At 43.9% G+C, this 25,085-nt stretch overlaps 1 protein-coding gene across 1 annotated transcript; it reads left to right on the plus strand.

The window, feature by feature from the left end:
• Positions 1-456: 456 nt before the first annotated feature.
• ube2h (ubiquitin-conjugating enzyme E2H (UBC8 homolog, yeast)) lies at positions 457-24,632 on the plus strand. The gene is made up of 7 exons (XM_030341183.1): positions 457-739; positions 14,717-14,793; positions 16,772-16,846; positions 16,961-17,000; positions 17,589-17,641; positions 20,213-20,341; positions 21,331-24,632. Exons 1-7 carry the CDS (start codon positions 687-689, stop codon positions 21,453-21,455), a joined length of 552 nt encoding a protein of 183 aa, XP_030197043.1. The 5' UTR covers positions 457-686; the 3' UTR covers positions 21,456-24,632.
• Positions 24,633-25,085: the final 453 nt, after the last annotated feature.

Raw genomic sequence — 25,085 nt, forward strand, 5'->3', positions numbered from 1 at the left:
TATGTCTCTTTACCTTTCTGCTGCAATATCTCCAATTTCCAAATGGACACCTTTTATAAAACAAAGTGAGAGCAAAATATGTAATCTGTATGAAATGTTTCACTGCACTGAACTTAGTCCTTCTTTACAATACTAGTATTTTACTAGTATAAAAATAAGGACAACTCTTGCTAAATGTCATTCAAACTGGATCATCCCATTGTGCTAATCTTTGTATTTGGTTAATAAATGTTGCCCTACATGTTTGGCTGACAATTAAAGGGTTGTAAGATCATTTTAAACACCTTGTCAACATCTGGTGTTCATATGTCAAAAGGATGCTGTGAAAAATTGGAAGCCAGAGTGTTTAAACCTTCTCATGATGCGATACAAAGCGGTGTCCTTGGGTTGGTTGTTTTTCAACAAAAAGCCACTGGTGAAAAACTACAGTATCCTTGGTCGCATTCATATGACGCAATACGCGGAGGGATCGGAGCTTGTGTCAGAGAACTGAATGATAGGAAACACAGCACAGGTCTACTGTTCGTTAGTGCTGAGGACACGGACTCCACCGTAGGGACGTTTCGCTGGAGACAATTTCGAAGGCAAATGTTAACTTTCGGATAATACATTCAGCTAGACTATCTAGCGTTTAAGGGGCTGGTTTTCCTGCATACATATTGGTGTTCTACAACGGAACAGCAGAAATGTCGTCTCCAAGTCCGGGTAAAAGGCGAATGGATACGGATGTGGTGAAACTGTATCCTTTCTGAACATAAACAACGCTTAATTGTTGTCGAATGAACTAACCTATATGCTTGTGTTACTGTGTGTTGTTAAATATGGCAGCAGCTATCCTGATACGTGTTGTGTTATGTGCATTGCAGATGTCCAGTAAGCAAACCAAGTTCCATCTCTATGCTCAATGTCTAGTATTTTGATGTAAACAATATTTTGCTAGCAAAGCCTATAGTTTTCCGTGACCCCTTTCATTCGCTGCGACCCATCGGTCTTTCAGGGTGACTGTATTAGAAAAAAGTACTGGAAAATCAATTGTTGGCAGTTCAAATCGCTATTGTGTTCAAGACATTAGCTGACGCTACTGTAGGGATAGTCAAGAAGGATTCCAGCCCCCTTGTTTGCGCTATTCCATTTGAATGTATAATTATCTTGGTGCAGTATGAATTGCACAGATCTTCAGTGGTACATGAATTGAACGAGGGCATCGTGGTGTTTCTTTGTACTGTTGTCACTGGGGTACAACACTGGCCTACATGTTTACAGTGCTTGTTGACATATCGTTTGGCTGGCTGAGGAGACGTTGCCTTTGTTCTGACTGTAGTGATGTGGGCTCGCAGGTACAGCGCCTGGCGCTTTGTTTAGTGAGAGTGATGCACATCAGGTTGGTTTAAGGGTCTGCGTCTAGAAAACTTGCCTTGTCAAGCAGCTCACCTGTCAGTTTTTCTGTTCATTTTCATCTTCAAAATGGCCACCTCATCTTACTGTATTTTAATGTGCATAGGCATGTTATGGAGGCGTAATTACTATGGTCACACTGAGTTGTTTTCCTCCTGTTTATGGCAAGGCAGATATAAAACGTTATTTATGGAATACAGCATTTTACATGGACTGTTTTGTAAGTATTATTGTAGTATTATTTTTATATATCTAATTGCCAACACTACTACTTTTTTTTCAGTGTGTTTTAGTCTTCTTTCAACTAGGAACATTAGAAAGGAAATTCACAACAATCGACCAAAGGGCCCCTGAACAGTGTTCTAGAACAGCAGTACAAACCACAAGTTGTGTTTTTGTCCCAGCATCACAGTGAATGGATTGGATAGCCTGTTTCTAGCTGGAAACCACAAGTAGGAGGGACTGTGTAACAGCTGACGGGATGGCTGTAATAGTCAGTCAAATATGACCAGAGAGTGGCCAGCCAGCACAAGGGAAAGGCCTTATGGACCGAATGATTCATTGTTGAAAAAAGGATTAGCTTCAGCCACTTTTTGTATCAGTTATTTTAAGTCCTCATGTGTAATTTGCCTGTTTTGTACGCCTTTTTATCCTCCCAATAAAACCCCTTCCCAATCTTTTAGCCAGAATTAGGATTGCAGTGCTATTTTAAGAGTTCTTGTATAACCAGTTTGATCCAGTCTATACATTGACTGTTCTCCATTTGGTCGATAATTCAGTTTTTTTTGGCCTGCTGATTATATCATTTCTAGTTTTGGCTTTTAGCAATGCTTATTTGAGAAAGCAGGTTTTTTTTTCTAATATCTGTTCCCTGTTCAACCAAAACACTAATTCCCTCACTTGCACGCACGCACACACACACACACACACACACAACCCAGTCTAGTATGCAACGGCTGCCAGTGGTCTTAGTGGAACACAGAGCAAGTGTTGTGCAAAGGATTGCAGCATATACACCCAGATACATAGATGGACAGACGACAGTTCCACATTTTGCTCAGCTGTAGCCTTTTGGCTCTTTCCTTTGTGGCTCTCGTTCCCTGACTGGCGAGTGCATGTTTCTCGTTGGCCACCTGTTGGGTTGAGAACCGGTTGGTTCCAAAGTTGAGTGAGTGACCATGAGAGCACACTAGCAGATTGCATTTTTTAGGAGTTTATATTTTGGTTTTGATCCAAAGATTATCAGTGATGATCAATATGTATGTGGGTGGGTTATTTAAACAGCCTATTGTTTACTACTGTGTATAGATACAGAGCGATCTGGCTTCCAATTTCAGGAACCCAGGGCCCTAGAGAGATATTTATCCCTAGAGGGGGCACTGTAGCTAACAAGCCACACACGCACACGCACACGCACACACCCACAGGTCTGCACCCACACTTATTCACAGTGTTGTGGCCGGTGTCCTTCGACATAACTAAAAGCCCAAACTACGACCATAGCTTTCAAACAGCAGTGGCTCTTCCCTCTTGAGTTAACAGCCAAACCAATGCCCATCATTTGCTGGGAGGGCCACAAGAGACCTAGGAAAACTGGAGCAATGCTCAATCAGAAAAATAATGTCATGATGTCCTTGTCCTCGACTAGTCTGGCAGTATCACTAGGTAAACAATTTAATGGGCTTGTAGCACGATTCATTGTGCAAGTTAGGTCTATTCAACTACTTCTTTTTGAGTAACACATTTTTAATAGAAAATGTGTCACTCAAAAGGAAGGGGAAACAGAAAAAAAATTAATAACTGGAGCACTTGTGAACATTAGAAATATTACTAATAACCTTAATATTGTGCATAAAGAGTTTTTTTTCACAATGTATTTGTCTCACATAGCAAATAGGGCAGTCAGTTCATTAATTTCTGCATATACTTTCACCTGTATAATCATATTATATAGTGTACGTATTTTTTTAATCAATTCATCTACACCACAATAGATGAATACAAAACTAATGTCATCAAGACATTGCTCCTTTTAAGTTTCACTCATTTAAGTCTTATCTTTCATTTCATTCTTATTATTCAAATGAACACTCAAAATATATGGCCAAAGCCATCAATCAATCTAGCAACAACTGATCTGTTAACTGTTATTAACATTGAACAAAAATGGCATCTTATCTAAAACAAAGAATCTTACGTACATGTACAACTCCGCATAATTTTTCAAACTGACCAAATTAATCACCTCCACATCAGTCAATACATCTTAAAGGACAGCTAGCAAAAAGTCTTTCACTGTTTCAGAACCTGTAAAGTTTTTTACATTTTTTTTTACCAATAATCCATGCAACACAGAGTGGCTATGTTACTCCTCTGTAGCACTTAATGGCGCCGAGCCATTAAGTGCTACCCTCTGTTAGTAATTCCCTCTGTACTTTCACTTTGATTTGACGAGCATCCAAGCCCATCGGATATGTTCCATTGAAGTCAGAGTGATGTGTCTGATGCAGTACCTTTGCAGGTTTTGTTATTTTCACGATTGACTTGTTGCAGATCAAACATATAGGCTTTGGTCCAACGATACGATATATTTCACAGTCCACTCCTCATTGAACGGGTGGTTTTCATTGTGTACCCTAGGCCTATTCAATGTGGACATGATGGTAGCTCTCAAACTTTTTGCCACATCAGAGACAGATGTTGGAGTGTGCAAGGTCATGGGCGGGTCGTGGGGGCGGGACAATGTGGATGAAACGGCTTCCTACTGGCTCTCGTTTTTGCTCAGAAACAGCTTTTTCTTCGGGGAAATAGGTTTCGATACTCGGCCTGGTGTAAGTGCTTGTCCTATGGCCCTCGTTGATTCTTCAAAGGCGCGTTCCCTGTACGAATGCCATTGCACACTAAGCCCCTTGGAATTTGAGAACAGGTAGATTACAAAAGGCTTAAGCCTATTGTGTGTGATGAGACAAGCTCTTATGTTACCGGTGACCTCGTGTCTATAGGTCGTTGTTTGGGGGAAGTATATCCCGTTTGAGTATATAGTGCAGGTGTAAAGGGAATAGAAAACATTTAATTTGACATAGTGAGTCCCCAAATATACAACCAACCCACACATTGAACCGTAATACAGACAAAATCAAATGTTTATTATCATGGAAGCTATGTGTCACTGTATTAATTCATACATTCAGATAGCCACGACCAAAAGAAAGGTACATTTTTTTACTGAATTCCGCCTTCCCCCGTTCACCGTTCGGAATCAAGATAGAGCACAGATGGTGGCTAGGTGAATAAATCCCTGCACATATCTTGCATGTTCTCTCTCGCCAGAGAAGCCAGAGGTGTGAGGGTGATCGCTCAAAGCGACAGCTCATTACACCGTGTTCGTGTAGGGTATTTTCATTGTTGGCTCTTCTTTTTTAATACAAAAGTTATGTTTGCTCTGTTGTGTCCGAAAGGCACTGAAAAAGACACAGGTTAGAAGCCTTTTCCAGAAAGACGAGCTGGAGGGTTTGTGTGTGGGAGTGGGTGGGTGTGTGCAATGTATGTGTTTCAGTCTGCTAGCATGTACCCTGACTATTGCCTATTCGACCACTTAGCTTTCTCCCGTCCACTCTGCTACAACATTCCAGTCCTTTATGCACAGACTAGCCAATCCAAGGCATTATCTCCCACTGGCCCCGGACTACATCCCTATTGTTCACCCTGGTTCTGGCATCCGGACAGCATTAACAGTTTATACACTGCTGTGTTCTATGCTACTCTTGTACAAGAGCACCCCCCGTTGACCCCATCACAGTGTTCTGCTAATGCATCAGTCCGAAATAGCCCAACGCTACGCCGGTTTGAACGTTGTCGTTGTACGTAGCATGTAGCATGGCGTGTGCTAGAATCAACCAGAAGGGTAGACTTAACTGTAGTATCTCTAGGGAAGTGGCTAGCGGCTGAACCTCAAATATGTTTGGGTGTAGCAAAGGAGATGAGGATAATAGGGAATGCTCTAGGCTAGAGATACAGCTGCGATGGGTGGGTTGTAACACATGAGCTTTCATCGTTGGCGTGGCCAATGTATTCCTATGGAGTTGGTCGGATTTTCCAAGTTCAAAGTTCAAACTACTTCAACTTTGACCTCTCAAAGCGCGTCTATTGAGATTACAGCTTTGTCTGATGTTCTAAAACCAACTGCATCCAAATTCCAACAGCATTTTTAATTCTGAAACTGAAATAGAATAGTTTGATGAGATAAAGGTACTAAAGGTGCTGTCAGTTGGCCAAAGCTGACTTCTAGGGCTTTATTAGATTGTGCACATCAGGTGTTGACCGCTTTAAGAGGAAGAGAGCTGGAACAGTTTGCCATGATGGTGAGGATGACACATTTTCAAGGGTCTTATGCTGTGACCTTTTCAAATATTCCTCTTGTATCTTTTATGTTGATTTCTTACTCGCTCTGAAACCCAAATCACATTTTTAGCTTTGTGGTCATCTAGACCCAAGGTTAATATTTAATCATTTAGAGGAACTTGGTAAGGCCTTATCAAAGGAATAGCCCAGTTATACTGAGCTGCTGCGGCCATTATGGGTATAATGCATATTCTTCGCAACGATAATGAATTTTTCTCATGTTTAGATATACAGTACATAAGTGATGCTAAGCATTGGGGATTTATTTGCTCAGCATTGTCTAACCGGACTTATGTTAGATTAATCGACCCACATACTATTTATTCCAAAATTCAACCTATCAAAATCCAAAGTAAAACATACAAAGTAGTTTCCTGGTGGAGGTTATTCATTTGCATATTGTTTAAAGCTGGAAGGTAGATGCACTTTTACAAAGGTTTTATTTTTTTGATCGGGTTTACCGATGATACAATAATCTGATCAATGGTGGCTAGGAGCTCTGTCTGAATGAATCGGCCCCTGGCAGCTTGACTGACAGCTCCGTGGCCCCCGGGACAGTACGAGGTTGGGGGCCCTCGCGGTTAATCCTTCAATACAAAAGATGAAGCCGCACACACGCATGACTGAGTTCCCTCCGAAAAACAGATGGACTGAAGTTCCTGTCGTTCTCCTGTGATTCTTTTGGCTTCCCCCCCTTGTAACACCAGGGAGCTCAACTGGCTAATATAGCCGGGATGGATTGTTCCTGCAGTAAAAAAAGAAAGAAAATTCCCTTTCAGAGCTGCCAATGCGCGGTGGATGATGAAATGAGAATAAAGAGCAGAGTAAGGTTCACACTAGGCGTGGCTGCCTAGTCTTGATGTATGGCGGCAGACTCTTATCCAAAGTGAACCAGAAGATGGTACAGTATATCCACCCCCCCAATAATGTTCTTTATCGGACAGTCTGCCTCTGTGAGGCTCTCATCTGCGTCGGGTTGATTAGTCAAGGAGGTGTGTGTGTGTGTGTGTGTGTGTGTGTGTGTGTGTGTGTGTGTGTGTGTGTGTGTGTGCGTGAAGCTTGTTAGCTCCAGTGGTGCTTCAGGGACAAGCATCTATCTAGAGAAACTGTTGCTCGAATGGTAATCTTTCACCCTTAACTAAATCAACCGCACCCAAAGTGTGGAGGAGTCCCACGGCGCTCCACGTGTCTAAACACTGAAGTGCAGCAGTCAAAGTCGTGCTGATATAATCAAAACGGCCGAATCTTTTTCTCTTTTGATGCATGATGGCCTCGATCTTTGGCCTTTGACCCTGCTCTATTTGTGTGCTTGCGTGCGCCTTTTGCTGTTGTTATGCATATTTCTGTTCGTTTGCTACAGGTTCATCCTATACATGAGTCACTTCACTATGTAATGTGTGTGTCTGAAATGTGACCTGATTCGTGGAACAACAAGCGTTTCTCTGGTTTCTATGAGCTGGGGCAGCCAAATGGCATTTTTGCAAGGTGATTATCTGAGATTGTAAAAGGAAGCTTTATTCATGTGTGTTCTGTGAACGATGTTGTGATGGTGTTGGTTGAAATAGCTGGTCCCATGGTGGAACAGTCTCAAAGGGGATTGGTATCCACGCGTGGGTGGCTGTGTTTGTTCATGTGTCAGTGTCATGTTGTTGTACTCCAGATAGACGACATGTAATGCAAATGTTGTATTTTTTATGCGTAGAGAGGCCGTTAATCCTTGTGTTTTGAAGTGTACCCTAGCGTTGGGTTCAATTATTTGTTTATTCCTTCAGCACGGAACGGGAAGCAAATAGGGACAGGAATCGTCAGGGACCTCGCAATGAGATGTTCCGATTTCTGATTGCGTATAACGATAGCTATAACAATGCAATATTACAATTACTTTGTGCAATTTATATTTAGTGTTTTATGTCAGCGTTTGTGGTTTAATTATGAACTATTTTTGACTGAAGTTTTGCGGAGGCAAAGAATGCGGATTCTCAAAATAACAGTTTTTTAATTCTTCTTCCTATTACATCGAATGACTATGAATGAAAGCTGTACGTCTTCCACTGCCCAGTGAGTTGGGTTTGCTTAACGTCTCAAATGAATTTACATATTTCAATGAGTCAGGCCTCTCTGGGGCAGTATGTCTATTGATATGGAAAGCATGCGCTGGGTTTCTGGGACTGTTCACACAGGGACACCGCGCACCACGGCACCCACTCACCACGGCTTTCAGGAACTTCCGTTACGTTTATTAACCTCATCGACGATCCTCCCAACCAGGCTTCTCTAGCAGAGACTATTATTTTGAGTGGTCCGTCGAGACTTGCGAGTGTTGAGTTAACGGACCCCCACATCTCCAGTTGTCATTCATTGTTCTTCTAGTTCCTAAAATGGTGAGAAGTCCTTGAGGAGGTGGCTTTTGTGTGTCCTGAAACGACAATGTCCTGAGCTGTTTCGAGTGCACACTGCGACCATTGTGTTTGCTACAGCAGCGGCCCTCGAGCCCGAGTCGTGTTTACAGAAATAAATCCCGTGCAGGAAGAGGTACTCGACGCTCTTTCTTGCCTCCCACGGTGGTTCCCCGCCAGGTTTCCTTAGCGTTCTCCGACTCCGACACCGACTCCTTCGCCGCATGAATATAACCAGCTGGTCAGCTATTGAAGCTTAAAGGTGAGACATTATACCACCAGCTGTGCCCACGATTAGCCGTCACGCTAACATTAGACGTCGCTCGTCTCGCCGTCATACATCTAGGTGGACACGCCCACTTGTGATGTCAGAAGAGACCAATTTTCAAAACGGCTTGTAACGGCTAATCACACTCACACCTGGTGGAGACCTTTTGAAGGTTTCTTAAACCTCAGTGTTTGGTGGTTGTGTTTCTTTGTCGATCGATGACGATAGCGGTGCGATAAGGGACGGCGATCATGCAGCATACTGTATCGGGGAGTATTTCATGGTTAACCGGACGTCAGGCTGAGTAGGATGACTCATCTGAAACAACAAGCAACAACAAAAACAAAAACATATATGTTTTTCAGTAGAAACGGTCTTGTTTCGACTGTGTTAGAAATAGACGAATTGCTTTGAAAAGAGGATGAGAACTGATCCAGTGAATGAACAGAACACAATAATGTCCTTGCTCCTTTCTTTACTTTTTGGTCCAATGTCACTTTGTTCCTGGTAGTTGTTTGTCCTTTACATGTCCAACCCTCTGAGGCTAGAAAAGTGATAAAAGCCATGCAAGCTACTGCAATATGTACAATATATTGCACAATACATTGAATTTATATCACAGCATATTGCAAAAGCTGATAAACACAAAACACAAATAAAATATTTTGGACCCTTCAATCGATATTTGTATTCAAGCCAGTAAGAAACAGTAGAAGTTTTAACGGGCGAGGTTTGACCTAGTCGGGTCTTCCAAATGTCGTGGATCGGAGGTCCATGGTCCTTGCAATGCTTAACTCTGGGACTCCATTTGCCCATGTCTAGTAATAATAATGAATCCATTCCATACACTATTAGGGTTATTTCTACTGTGGGTTCTATTCAAGGCCTATTTTATGGGCCCTTTTTATGGGCCGGGGATTGGATTGAAGGGTGCGAGGGATTTTCATGAAGCATAGGTTCGAAGGTTGGAATCAAACCTGATTTGCAACGAGGTGCGTGGTCTGTGTCGTTAAAGCGTGGGTTGGTAGTTACTGAGATGCCTCATCAACGGTTCTCGTATTTATTTATTTATTTTCGTAGTAATTTTGCTTAACCTTAATAGGTCGTGCTTCTTGTTTCAGATGAGTCACCTACTCAGCCGGACGGCCCGGTTAACCATGAAATACTCCCCGATACTGGCCCTTGTATGTTCCTGGAAAGATTAGGCCATCCCGGAGTTTAGTCAAACCAACACAAAGCTGGAGGCGAGGCGCACAGGAGCTGACACACTTTCTCTTCATTCGGGAACGGAGTGCGGTTGTGTTGGCTGTCCTGCTACCACTGAGTCCACCTGCGTTCACTTATCAGGCCCGGCCTGGGACAGCCGGGATGGGTGAGGGGGGGGGATCAGCAAGCCCGTAGAGTCAGCACGGGGCAAGGGATCACAGCCCAATGTCTGGATCGCATTTGGAGCCGCTTCGACTCGCTATGTGTGTAGCCTTGGCTTGGAGAGCAACAGTCGGTCTTAATTCTGCCTGCAGCTTAAGCTTTTTTGACCTAGAGCTCACTTTACATAAGCAGCAGCAACTGGTGTGCATACTGCATATCACATACAGTTTGCACGTCTCGGTACATTTTAAATCCCTGGAGACTTTGTCGTTCCTAGCTTTCGCTGTTGAATTTGTGTCAACATTTCAGTGGTTAATGCATCGTTTTTCCTCAGCACTTTAGGTGGCTGTTTTTATTGTTGTTATTATTAATTACTGAGCACCCTTGGAGCTTTGAGATGAATGCTGGGGAGCAGAGAGAGCTGGAGAAGAGTAGGTCAATGGGCTGGGTCTAAGGGAGGGGACGTTTTGAGCTGATTTAGGCCCAATCCCATTTCTACCCCTTACCCTTTCAAAGCAAGGGGGAGGGGTAAGGGGAAGGGGTAAGAAAGGTAAGAAATGGGATTGGGCCTTAATCTCCCTCCCCACAGACCGGCTACCCTCTGAGTCCTGTAGCCCAGGACAGTTGCTGTGCTTCTCCAGCAGCCTGGAATCATCTGAGTCGTCAGACTTGCTCGGCGTAGGAGTCTCCGTGATGACCGCACGCCACATGTTGTTAAAACACGCACACACACACACACACACGCGCGTGCAGTCGTGTGTGTGCACACACATACACGCAGACACACACACATTGGAAGTTAAATGCACGTAATGTATGTATTGTTAACCCTTTCATATATTTGAAGAACATATATGCTGTGCGCAAAGACATAGGGCTGTATATTGCTTGGATTTTACTCACATACAACCACAGTTTAAACACACTTATTTCATTGATTGAAGACACAACCAGCCTTTTGGAAAGTATGTCTTTTAAAAATGAATCAGCTCAGATAGGTATTTCGCCTGCTGGACAGACAGACAGACAGACAGACAGACTCATTCATTCATTCATTCACTCACTTTCTTACACTCCCACACAGAGCAAGTCGAATACAAAGCTTAGAAACAAAGATGTTGGTGGTGCTAGTCTTTAACACTTTCCCCGTTTCGGGGATAGAAAGCGTTTCTCTTTTCACCTTTTTCCTTTTGTCTAATGGAGTTTCCACAGAGGTCTGTCTGCTCTACCTCTTTAGATGCGGATGCCCGTCTTGGGTATTTTCCTTTGATAGAGAAAACCCTTCAGTGGTCTCACCCTGTGGCTGGCTGCTGTTTTCTCTTCGCCTTTCATCTGCGAGACCTTTTCATTGTGCGCCGTTCGCCCAGGGACTCTCCAAGAGTGTGAGTGTGTGTGTGGGGGGGGGGGAAGAGAGAGGTATAAGACCTGCAGCTGTTATGGCAGATGTGCCTTTCAAAAAGGTCATAATCACTTCATTTGTATTTGTATTATCATTTTTCATCATTTTTTATTTGTATGAATCAGAAAATGTACAGCTGGCCCAAAATACATTGGCTAATTACAGAAGGCAACTTGTGTAATGCTGCTGCTGAATTAAAAGAAAACAAGTGTCTACCAAAGACATCGTTGGGTGGATGAAATCTGTGAGGCTTCAGCCGCAGTTGGCAGACGACAAGGTACCGGCACTTGCTTCTGGAAAAGCAAATGTGTATTCTCAATTCATGGTGTGTAAACATTTTGTCTTGCTACTAAGCAGAAGGTCTGACGTCTTCTGTGCTGATAGCCATTGAATAGCCCTGTGTGTGTGTGTGTGTGTGTGTGTGTGTGTGTGTGTGTGTGTGTGTGTGTGTGTGTGTGTGTGGGTGTGTGACATCAACGGGGATGAAGATGAACTCTGCCTCTTCTGCATCTATTTAATTCCTGCCCTATTTCTATTGGCACTCTTTAGACAGGGCATTCGTTGCCTCACAAACCACATGTATACACCAATCCACCAGGATATATAAGTATATATCTTAATGTTTTTAGAACTCCTGCCTCCCAAGGATGGTGAGCTGAGTGGTGAGTTATGTTGCGGCAGGAACCACATTGTTTGACAACGTGCTGTTTATGAGGTACCATCTTGTTTATTTGGGTCCATATTTAGCACGACAGGATATTTTTTGCGTGCGGGTGTCATAGCGGGATAGTCGCTTCAAAAAGGCAAAACCCATAACTGCAATTTCTCCAGACTTTAAAGAAGGGCTGCTCGATTAAGGAAAGAATCATAATCACGATTATTTTTTGTCAATTGGAATCGTTATTATTCAAACAATTATTTTAGAGTTTGAAAACATTGCATTTATTCAGCAATTCAGAAGGACTTTGAAATTTCCCCGAAAAACTACTCAAAATGTTCAAGTAGAAAATGTCTATAAAATTCAAAAGTTATGTTATATAATACATTAAAATTGAAGTTCTTAGGCGGGCAGAGCCAGGCAACCTACTCGTGGGCTCATCCTGCCTTTTTAACCTCCATATACTTACGAAAACCAATGGGCCCCCCAGGTTTGAGGCTTTCATCGGGACATTGGTGGCCAAAGTCTCTGCGGGTCTTAATTGAATCGCTCCTGTTGCCGAATCACCAAAAACAAAACGGCCAAATAGAGTAAAGGATAGAAGGGTCCTATTATTAACATGTCAGTGGGCTAGTGGTAGGAGGAGTGTTGCAGCCCTGGTTGGGGTATTAATTGGTGTGTTGGGGTAATACAGTCCATTCTGAACAAGTGACAGTCTAGTGGACAGGGGTGCTAGTGCAGGCAAACCAACCCCCCCCCTGGTACATGCCCTGTAACGCTCACCTGTATTCTGATTGTCCTGGTGACCGCTGAACCTATGTGCTTCTAGTGTGTACATACTGAGAGGTGTGTGGGCATTTGAATGAGCTTAAGCTTGTGGTTATACCATTGCAGGCTGATTGGTTGATATTAGGCATGGGCTGCATCGATTACATTGCAGAGCTGCCTGAACACGGATGGACATGCTAAACGTGCTGCAGCAGAGTGTAAACAACAGGGCAACTGGAATGTACTGTAGATACCCTGTAGCTACCCTGTAGTGTCTTCTAGTGGGGTAGGCCCTTACTGTGTATACTATTGAAATCAGGCCGGTTGGTTGGTTGTTCCAGTATGTGGTAAGGGTCGCTCTGGGGTCATAGCGTGTCATTACATTGGTTGGTTGGTATATACATTCAGCCTGCCTGGACTCTTGTTAGTTGGTTTCCCCCTGTTGAGCCAGGAGTGGGATCGCTCCCGGGGACGTTTCTGTGTACGCTCAGACGGCAGCACTCATCCCTGGTGATACTAGGGGATTCTGTGTGCCCTGCACAGACCCAGCCCAAGCTCAAAATAACCCTTGATTCGATTTAACCCTGTGAGGGTCAGCACCGCCACTAATGATGACGCGCACAAGCGGAAGCAGAGTTATTGTATAACCACCAGTTTGATCCAGTCTATACATTGACTAATGGTTCGCCCTTTGGTTGATTATTCCGTTTTTTTGCCCTGCTGACTATTTCATTTCTTGTTTAGGCTTTTAGCATTGCTTATTTGAGAAAGCAGTTTTTCTTTTCTAATATCCGTTTCCTGTCAACCGAAACTCTATTTTACACACACACACACACACACACACACACACACACACACACACACACACACACACACACACACACACACACACACACACACACACACACACACACACACACACACTGTTAGTTTGGGCTCTATACCTTTCTTTTTACTTGGTTCTCCCTCCTACCTTTTGTGTGGTTACCTTGGATTTGTGTTGTGTTCCACCTGCTGTCTCTCTGCATTCTTTGCTTATATATTTCAGGGTTTTGCTGTTCTCTCTATTTCTCTCCCTCCCTCTCTCCCTCCCTCTCAACCCCCCCCCCCAGAAGATTATCTCCTTATGATGACTGTAGAGGGATAAGTCTCACTGACATACGCATGGCAGTATTACCGGAGGATGCATTCATCTGAACGTTGGCGATGCTCTGTTGAAGGCAATCTATACCCTCAAAATGGTCGTGAAGACCAATGGGTGACACAGGGGCTACGACCGCAATTGTGATAGTCTTGGTTGGCAACACAGTCGGGTATATTCGTAAAGAGATAGAGGCAGTGCAGCCTTCGAGGCTCAGCATTCGCTTCACATGGTCCGAGTGACAAGGTTATTTCCTGCGAATGATTGCGAAGATGTGTGAGTCATTCGCTTCTCAAGTGTTGTTGTGACAGAGGCAGGACCTTCTCATCAACACCTTCTGTTCTATTACCGTCATTTTTACAGCACTTTGGAGTACTTTAGACAGCAAATTAACTGCTAGGTCACATTTATATTTCTGCATTCTTAAGAAAGATGTTATGTAAAAAGGCTTTCCATTAATTTTACAGGGTGACCTGTGTTGTGTTATTAGCGAGTCATGGTCGTGCATTGACACCCAATGGTTTAGCTAACAACATCATTCAACAGAAAAACCTGTTGGATACAAACACAAATCTAACAGTTGTTAGAGGACGTCACATTTCATAGAGATGCTTGAGATTTTGTTTAATTCACAGATAATTGGAACGTAGCAAATTATTCATGTGTGTGTGTTTTCATTTTTGAGAACATTCCTATTCCCAGGGCTGGGAACGGGGGGGGGGGGGGGGGGGATTATGTAGATGATGTTGTTATTCATTAATTTCTCACCTTGGTAACCACGAGTACGAGTGATCAGAAGATGGAATCACCAGGGAGACGTCCTAAATATAATCGTTTCAAATGTGTGGTGTTAGTGTGTGGATGTGTGTGTTAGTGTGTGCGTGCCTGTGTGTTCATGTGTTGTTCCTTAACACACTTCCAGCATCGAGAGCAAGCATGAAGTCACCATCCTCAGCGGACTCAACGAGTTTGTAGTAAAGTTTTTCGGACCTCAAGGAAGTAAGTGTTTATTTTTCTTCTTCTTTGGTTTGTTGGGTTTGTTGTGTTTGGGTTCAAAGGTTCGGTTTCACTTTACACATAAGTTTGTCCTGTGTAAAAAGTACTGTGTAATAAGCAATGTAACATCCTGTGGACTGCGTATAGGGTTGACTGGGAGGAGCTCCACTCTGACGGAATCTGTCCAGTTTCCAGCGATCCTTGGAAAAAATGAGATTGTTTGCACACAAAAGAAGCTGTTGATATTGTTATCGAATCAAACGAAAAGCATTGGAGTAAACTTTTGCGGATTTGTGTAAAGCATCAGCGCCTTGTGATCGGCCCACCCGCTGATAGCAATGTCCCGGCAATGTTCCTGCTTTAATTCACAACACCACCGTATCTGCAGCGATCAGGGAATGTCCCTAGGTCTTCAGCCGGCACACATATACATTCATTCACACATGACCCGATGTAGAAAATGTAGGTAAAGACTGCATGTGTTAAAGGGGCTATAGAAGAAAAAGGGTGTTCCACACTACCCTAACTACACCATGTAGTTAAAGGCTGTTCCATAATGTGAATACACATGAGGGTACATGTGGTCACATTGCTTACCACAAGTGTACTTACACTGTAACAAAGACAGTGTCTTTCACTTGTTGCCAAACATTCAATCAAATTTTGTTCATTGTTTGACCCGCATATTATTGTGACCTGAAGTGACCCCTAACCTTTTTTTGTGGAAAGGAAAAATAGATTTTTTTTGCCTTTCCACTAACCTTGCAGTGGAAAGGCAAATCATGGTTTTCAAATCAAGAATTTGTTATTAGGGGGGGGATTCCAAAGCCTGCCCTTTCAATCTCATCTACAGCACACCTCCCTTTCCCCATCCTACCTCAAACAAAGCATTCCGAGTTCCGGAACACATTCCAGGACGTGTCACAGTAAAAAACGGAGCATACCTCCTAACGTTATCGGAGACATCAGCAGAGCGCCTGGAGCTCCAGAGGACCGACCCCACGGAGGAAGCACACCCCAAGTCTCCTGTCCCGCGTGGGACCGTTCTGACGGGTTCACCGGGGTGGATCCGGGGAACATAGACCAGATCCAGAGGGTTTTCCGGCTCCCCAGAGTGTAGAAAAACAACTGAGGCGGTTTTTAGAGGAGCGTTAGACTGGGAACAGCAGGAAATAACTCTCCGTCGCAGCGGCGCTTTCAACATCTGTGTGGGTGTGGCAGATGTTGGGAGATATGCTGATTCGAGTCTTTATTGGCCGAAATACTAGGCCACACATTATTTCAGATTTTTATGAAGAATATTTTCCCGACACCCCTTGTAACCTGTTCATTTACGTACTAATGTGTGTGCGACGCGCACGTGCGCACAACAGGCCACGGGGCTCCAGTTACGCATTTCTATTTTGGGAGACCAGAACATTCTGTACCCCTGTGTGTGCACGCATGCACACACACATGCACACACACATGCACACACACATGCACACACACATGCACACACACATGCACACACACACAGGCCCACACTCTGCCTATATGGAATCACACTTGTCTTTTCCTCTTATTCTGGGCCGTCAAACCCAACTGATGATGAGGAAGCAGTCATCTGAGGAACTCAACCAAAGCTCAAATACATCACTTCAAAGAATCTGAAAAAAGGAACCTTCGTGAGGGGCGGAGCTGCCGATCTATTTTTGGACAGAGAAAGAGAGAGTGCCCGAAAACATCAGAGCAAACACAAAACTATTACAAATTCCATGTATACCAAACTACCATATCATCAAAGTGTATAAATACGGTGAAGTATGGCTATACGTATGGCTATATACTCTCTCTCTCTCTCTCTCTCTCTCTCTCTCTCTCTCTCTCTCTCTCTCTCTCTCTCTCTCTCTCTCTCTCTCTCTCTCTCTCTCTCTCTCTCTCTCTCTCTCTCTCTCTCCACATGGCATCATCTGTGTCTTGTGTTTCCTCTCTCGCCCAGCGCCGTATGAGGGGGGCGTGTGGAAGGTGCGCGTCGATCTTCCCGACAAATACCCGTTCAAATCACCATCGATAGGTAGGCCTCCGCCCGGTGTCCATTTTGGATCTCCCTGGTTCAAGGCTAATACTGTGTTTGGCAGTGCAATGCACCATGTCCCTCTTCAATCTTCTCTCTGCCTCTGCTTTGCAGGATTCATGAATAAGATCTTTCATCCCAACATCGACGAAGCGTGAGTGCCAACGCATACAACTCAATGATTGTAGAAGCCGTAATAGATAGTGTTGATAATAGCACAAGACCAAAAAGACCAAAACCCTCATCTCACACATCTCATATGAAAGAAACCACTGATCGATCCAGAGGTCACAACGGACTGGGTGTATTCTCTCATGAAGTGGAGGCCTCCATGTTACAGGACAGTCGAGTAAAGACTGCAGCGCCTCCACCCACAGATCTACACCTACATTGTGGGATGAGCAGTGTGATGTGCAGATACCTGCCGTTGCCAATAATGATCTGAACGCCAACCTCTAAATCATAAAGCACACAGCTATGGCAGGACAAATGCAAGATAATATACCGTGAAACAAAACGATTCTAGTTTCTTGTGTGTATGTATATAATTTGTACGCTTAGGGCTTCGTACCTGCTATGAGGCTGATATCGGACACCAGGTGTATGAAGCGTGTTTGAATCGCTTGTTGACTCAATCTCTTGACTGGATGAGGTGGTTGAATGCATCAACGTGCCTCTGGTCATGCTTCTCCTAATGCGTCACCACCGTGGGCTCCCTTCCCTTTCTGCTCATGTCCCCCAGGTCAGGGACCGTGTGCTTAGATGTCATCAACCAGACGTGGACAGCGCTTTATGGTAAGCCGCTCATTGTGTGTGTGTGTGTGTGTGTGTGTGTGTGTGTGTGTGTGTGTGTGTGTGTGTGTGTGTGTGTGTGTGTGTGAATGTGTGTGTGTGTGTGTGTGTGTGTGTGTGTGTGTGTGTGTGTGTGTGTGTAAATCTGTCATGGTATGGTAGGAGGCAGTGATATGCATTTTATCTGTATGTATTATTTTACAAGATATGTTTGGCTCAACAAAACAAATTTCTATGCGATGCAAGCCCGTAAATGCACATATGCTAGCCTGTGCGCGCAGCGTATGCTAGCAGGTGCACACAGTGTTTGCTAGCGTGAACATGCAGCTTATGCTAGCGTGTTTGTGTTGCTTATGCTAGCCCGTGTGCGCAGCATATGCTAGTGTGTGCATGCAACGTATGCTAGCACGTGCACGCAGCGTATGCTAGCACGTGCGCAGCTTATGCTAGCGTGTGCATGCAGCTTATCCTAGCGTGTGCATGCAGCATATGCTAGTGTGTGCATGCAGTTTATGCTAGCGTGTTTGTGTAGTGTATGATAGCTTGTGCGCGCAGCTTATGCTAGTGGGAAAACAGCATATGCAAAGGTGTGCATGCAGAGTGTTCTAGCGTCCTGCAGTGGCATTAGACACTGGCCTGATAGCGGCCCTAATCCACTTAATAAGGACGTGAAGGGAAAGCTAATGAGCTAATACCTTTTTAACCTGTAAGGTCACGATACATTTTCCCCGTCAGCAATGATTCAATGTCGGCATGACTAAGAGCGAGAGACACTAAGCGAGAGGGAGGGAGCGAGAGGGAGGGAGAGCAATTCATATGCTGATAATGGCAGTCAATGCTTCACCCAGTCTTTTATCCTGGTCTCATTGTCCCCAGCCCGCCCATACACCACCTTTACCCCATCACTCACTCCCTCAGGTATTCATTCCCTCTCTTGACACCTTGCCATGGCTCTTCCTCCTTGTTATATAGCCTATTCATTTGTTGACGCACACGCACGCACGCACACACACACACACACACACACACACACACACACACACACACACACACACACACACACACACACACACACACACACACACACACACACACACACACACACACACACACACACACACACACACTCTAGTCTCCCTAACCGTTGAATAATATGAATGGCCTTGTGAGGATATGGTTGGCAGATGTGCTCTATTTATTCCCTCTGGGCATTCTAAGGTACTGCTGTCTCACTGTGGAGTTGGAGACCCAAAATGGTGTCTTTGAATACACTTGGCTCAGAATCATCTTGCCGCTGTTTGATTTGGTGAAGCGTAATTTGAGCCGAAAGAACGCCATATGTGAGAGATTTTCACTCCCATGGTTGTGTTTGGTGGGGGGAATATGAAGCAGTTATCACATGCACACTCAGGAATTCAGAACTCTACTGATAAGAATCCGTCTCTGATGCAGTACATTGGAATATTTGGAAAAGAAATGCAAGGCAGGACATCAGACCAGCCTTTTCAAATACAAACCCTGTTGATTTTTCACTCCTCGGGTTCTCATTGAGAATCAGAAAAACCGAGACAGCATCGGACCTGAAGTCCCACCACCTTCGCGGTGGCGTGGCGTCAAATTAATTTCCCGTTGATGCGAAAGGCGATAGACGGTGATTCGGCATCATCTGCCGGGCTCCTTCTAATTAGATCTTTTGTTCCAGTCCTCCCTTTGTCCTCTGGATGGCAGCTGCTCTGGCCCGCCTCTGCCGCTTTAAAGGCCTCCCGTGGAACAGAGCCAGCAGAGTTAACCGAGTGTTGACGCGACGCGTTTCCAGCAGCGTCCGTTAAATCCCTGCGAAATCTCTCTGCCGTCATCAGGCTTTTGTCATTTCTCCTCCATTTTATCTCCTCGTTCTTTATGGTGCGTTTTATGGGCCCAACAGTGACACCCAGTAGATGAATGCAAAACTGCGGTTTTCTTCCCCAGCTTGAGCCTCAGGCCTCTGGGACACATGCCTGGAAGACATGGTTTAGACACACTGCCTTCATTTAAATAGGCCCTCAACAACCCAACTTTTTAAGATTGCTTTCACAACATAACCGCCATCCCTTCTCTCCCTTTCCTCCTTTTTAAAATCTTTTTGCAAATATACGTTCTTATTAAATTATTTATATTATGTGATCATTCTGTAAAGTCTTTTTATGTCTTTGAGTAACTAGAAAAAGTGCTAAATAAATAGAATGTACTATTATTATTTAAAGAGGTTGGCGTCCCTGTTAATTGACTAATACTATGTATAGATATAGATATTATACAGTTATAGCATTTCAACGTCCAAGGGACCACAGAACATTGGGGACTAAGTGTGCCACGGAAATAATAATCTTTGAAAAGAGGCAATTTTTTCACAATTACTTGACTTCACTCTTATGTCCGTCATCCAGATGTTGCGACCCAGGCTAATTTGCTGCAAGACTTTGGTCTCTCTCTCTCAACCCACTGTGCATAAATGCCCCCGAAAAACTCCTTGAAACAAAAATGACCATGTGTTGCCCTCTGCCTCACCCCTCTCCCCCCTGCTCTCTCCTCCAGACCTGACCAACATCTTTGAGTCGTTCCTGCCCCAGCTGCTGGCCTACCCCAACCCCATCGACCCGCTGAACGGAGACGCGGCCGCCATGTACCTGCACCGGCCCGAGGAGTACAAACAGAAAATCAAAGGTGCCCTACCTGATTAAAATCCATGATGAATCAATGTTTAAAGGTGACATATTATACCACCAGGTGTGAGTGTTATTAGCCTTTAAAGGTTGTTTGGAAAATCGGACTCTTCTGACATCACAAGTGGGCGTGTCCACCTAGATGTGTGCTGGATAGATCAGTCTCCCAGCCTACCCAGTGGACTGTAGCAAACGTTGCTCATCTATCCGTCATACATCTAGGTGGAAATGGCATTCTGATGTCAGAAGAGGCTGATTTTCAAAACGGCTTGTAATGGCTAATCACACTCACACATGGTGGTATAATGTTAAACCCGGAGCTCAACCCTACCAACAAGGCCCTCCTCAAAGGGGTTTAAACCCAGTGGGGCTCGCCCCTTTGCCTCTTGGGCCCACAGCCCCAACCTAAATATACTGGAATAAATACAAAACGTTCATCTCCAAATTCACCTTAATGTAAATAATGTAATGAGTTAGGTGGTTTGTGGTTGGTGGGTTTGGGCAGTTTTCTGGTTTGGCGTTTAATTTATTTTTGGGGGCAATCTTCGACAGATAATCAGAACCGGAAAGTCACTGTTTTAGCTCAGAGGATGCTTTATGCGCTCTGATGACTATCAGAACTGATGACTAACACGATTACTACTGTTATTTTGTCTTTGTTATTCACTGAGCTGCACCTGTGAGCCTGACGACTGTCGTACAACAACACACAGAGTTTGGTGTGGAATGATAAATGCTGACACTAATATCTCTCTCTCTCTCTCTCTCTCTCTCTCTCTCTCTCTCTCTCTCTCTCTCTCTCTCTCTCTCTCTCTCTCTCTCTCTCTCTCTCTCTCCATCTCTTCTTGCTCCTCCATCTCTTCTTGCTCTCTCTGCCCTGTCTATCTGTCTCTGGGTGTGTGTGGGTCTGTCTCTGTCACTCATTCTGTGTGTGTGTGTGTGTTTGCGCCTCTGTGTGCCTCTTTCTGTCTGTTTCTCTCTCCGCTCCAGAGTACATCCAGAAATATGCAACGGAGGAGGCCCTGAAGGAGCAGGAGGAAGGAGCCGGAGACTCCTCGTCAGAAAGCTCCATGTCGGATTTCTCTGAGGACGAGGCGCAGGACATGGAATTGTAGTGATGGGATACCTTCCCCATCCTCCTCCTCCAGCCTCCCCTTCACCCCTCCCCCAACCCCCCCCCCCCCCCCCCCCCCCCCAAGAGACTATATTTGATTTCCTAACCTTGAGAAAGCAGACTTATAATATTCATATTTAAAAAGTTGATTTACCTTTTTTGTTTTTATTATTATCTTATCTTATTGCTATCAAAACGACTAAACAATGATTTGTATGACGGCTTAGCCTTTCGGTGTTTACGACGTATGATTGCACCTTGTAGATCTGTATGCAGTGCTCTCTCTCTTCTCTCTCTCCCCCCCCCCCCCCCCCCCCCCTGTGAACCAACCCGCTGGTGGAAGGTTCCCACAGTGGTGTATGTGGATCACGGGACCTAGCCGTGTGACTGGCAGAAACCTGTCCCACAGACATACATGGTTTACAGGGTCCTCATCATCATCACTCCCCGTGGGATTAGATGAAGAGCGGCCGGGCGTTGGGTCAAGGACAATCGTTTTCTGTTTCAGAGTGAAACTCCTTCCTCTGGAGTGTCATCAAGGAAGTCCACTGAGGAATTCCGTTTGAGAGACGCCCCACTTGAGATCTGGTCAGGAGTATAGTACCAGGGATATGTATGCCACGAACTTGACCACCAGGTTGGAAGTCCCAGGGAAATACGTGGAAAGAGTGGGCAGTTAATGGAGTTCCTCTCTTTACCTCCGAATAAGTTGGTGTTCCTGCTTTTATTTGGCCCACCCTGGTCACCTGAAAGATATTTTCTTCTGTGTGTGCTGTTGTATGTATATAGCACCTATTTTGTATAGTGCACAGTATCTCTTTCTCTCTCTCTTTCGATGCCTCGTCCAACTCTAAAAATGCGGAATCATAAACCAAAACAGGTTGCTTCGTTTTAGCTGCCAAAGCAGCCGGATCACCTAGGCAACCCTGGCCTTTAAAATTTAATTTTAATTGCAGTGGGTTTTGATTTGGGCATACAGCATGTTTGGAGCTTTTGATGAATTTATTATTTCATATATATTTTTAGTTGTGACCTTCAGCCTCATCTGCCTCCTCACAAGAAGAAGGTGAACATGGATGAAATCCGATCAACGTTCCCCGACTATAAAGGGTAAAAAACGAAGTGTGAAAAAACAAAAGCACAGAGTTCGAAACCAACCATGTATATTGTTTTTCCTCCACACAGTCGTTCACAGTTTGACTGTTAAAGGAGATGAATTTATTCTTTTGAAGTTTTCCAAGACATTGTACAGTTTACAAACAACAAAAAAATGAGTTTTGATTTAGCTTATGTCGGCTTCTGTGGCTTGGAATTGAAACACGTTGTTTTTCGGATCGTAAACCATGCAGTGAATTAACGCAAGATTAACGCAACCAAAAGGTAGAGAACCGTTAACTCAAAGAGTTGCCGAACTCTGCAAACATCTTAACGTGACTACGTGGCCGCATCACAGTTGTAGTTAGCTAGTTTGTTGTGAACCTTTCAAATAAGTGAGTCATCGTCCAATCAGATTCAGTTTTCAATTCTTGATTTTTTTTGTCAGTTTCTTTGTCCATGTATGACACTCCACACAGACTTCCCTACCTGAGGTGCGTGTGTGTGTGTGTGTGTGTGTGTGTGTGTGTGTGTGTGTGTGTGTGTGTGTGTGTGTGTGTGTGTGTGTGTGTGTGTTCGCGCACGGCTGTGATGATTTACATCTTCAGTTCTGCCTGAAAGCACATCAAATACCTTTTCAGTTTTTTTTTTACAGTATTTTCAGTGCATACGTTTACAGGATTCAAGGCTCTGTAATATGACTCAATGTTTCTGTAAAAACACAAAACGATTTTTATCAAGGATTGGTAGCGTGTCATACTACTGCTATGTTGTAGTTCTTTGTCCATGGCCCTATATTTCCATCTTGATGTCTGACCTGAGTAGTTCGGCCACTGTACAAGTGTTAAAAATACACCTGACGTCAACCTGCAAAATGGAGGCACAGCACATTGGATATATGTTTCCATGGCACAAACGTCTCGTGCTTTCCCCTAAGCTGCCTGTAAACATATTTTTATTTTTTATTTTCTTAATCATTTAAAATGCCCCCACTATAGTGTGAAGAGTACACCGAACCTCATTTATTTTTAATCTGTTTAAAAGTAGAGATAGGAATTCAATTGTTATTTAATTGACTTCTCATTTATGCCGTAGTTATACAACTAATTAATTTGCTTTTGATAAGCAGCACCAGAGGAGAGTGATAATCGCCCTCATAATGTTATCATTTTTATTATGTTAACCCTCCCCCTCAAAAAAGAACAAAATTAATCCACCGGACAGGATGGTCCACATAGGAGCTGGTGTAGTTTGGTCCTTATAACTGCTAGTTTTTATCCCTTTCTCTCTTCGCACAAACTAAGTAAGCTGCAGCAAGATTCAGCCAGGTATTTTTTGGTTTCATTATTTATTACTTTGAGTAGAGGATACAATAACTAATGCCCAGTTAATCAGTATGCTTCCCTTACAGATTCGATTTCTTTTGGTTCCAATATTTTGAATTTGTTATTTAGTTTGACATGCTTTTGTGCCCCTTCCTGATTTCCTCTTTTGTTAATAAGGTAGATAAGCGTTTATCATTCTCAAGTCGACCGACAGACGTATTGCCGCCTACAGCACAACTAAGTTTATCTGAACAACACTCCACCCACACCCTGCCGGTATAAAAAAAGGAAAAAGAAGGCACGCACACGCACACGCACACGTACGTGTTGGTTTGTTGATCTCCTGTGCACCTGCATGCTTCCCGCGTGGATTTGAGCGTGCGCACCTCCCAAATCTCGTCTTTGTTGCCGGAGTGGTTGTCCTTTGCTGTCCGACTGTTGCCACTAGAGGGCGAAGCAGCCAAACTTACGATGGCAAACTGCTGGTTATTATTTATTATTTTATAGTAACTGTATTTGGTACCTAGTGTGTGATAATTGGGAAGGATCTAAAGATTGAATTATTATTTTTTACAAATCCGTCCCTGGTATTTTATTTTCCTAACCGTTTTCCTGCTCTTCTCCGTTTTTCATATTTGCATTGTGAAGTGGGCATGAGGGCTCTCTGTCAATAGGCTTATAACCTCTTAAATAGTTGTGTATAAAATAAACTGTTATAACTTTTTTTTAAATAAAACAATAAACGTGTCCATATTTTGCCTTTGTCTCATCTTTGGTTCATTATTTCTTCATTATTGTACCTGTTAGAGCTTATCCAGGAGGGATTTGTATTCTATTCAGCTGCTATTCAGGGAGGCAGCGCCAGCGCTCCGCACACGCAGAACACGCACTGCGCGTAGGGCACCAAGTGCCTGCGGCGGCACCAAAAAAAATAAATAAATCATCAACATAATAATAATCATAATAACGCGATGTATTTAAAATGAACATGTGTAAAACGTATATATAAGCAATACAAAAGAAACATTTGCTCGAGAAAAAGATGTGTCTCCTGTGCGGCCCTCTCTCTCTCCCCTTGGTGCCCCCCTCCCCGACATCCCAGTGGTATGTTCGACATCATTCTTAAGTTCGGCAGACACCTGTGTTTGGACATTGAGATGATGCACACGCGTCGATGGCAGGTAAGACAATGTTTGAAATAAAAACGGCTA

The sequence above is a fragment of the Gadus morhua genome, chromosome 19 (genome assembly GCF_902167405.1).
Source record: "Gadus morhua chromosome 19, gadMor3.0, whole genome shotgun sequence".
NCBI lineage: Eukaryota > Metazoa > Chordata > Actinopteri > Gadiformes > Gadidae > Gadus > Gadus morhua.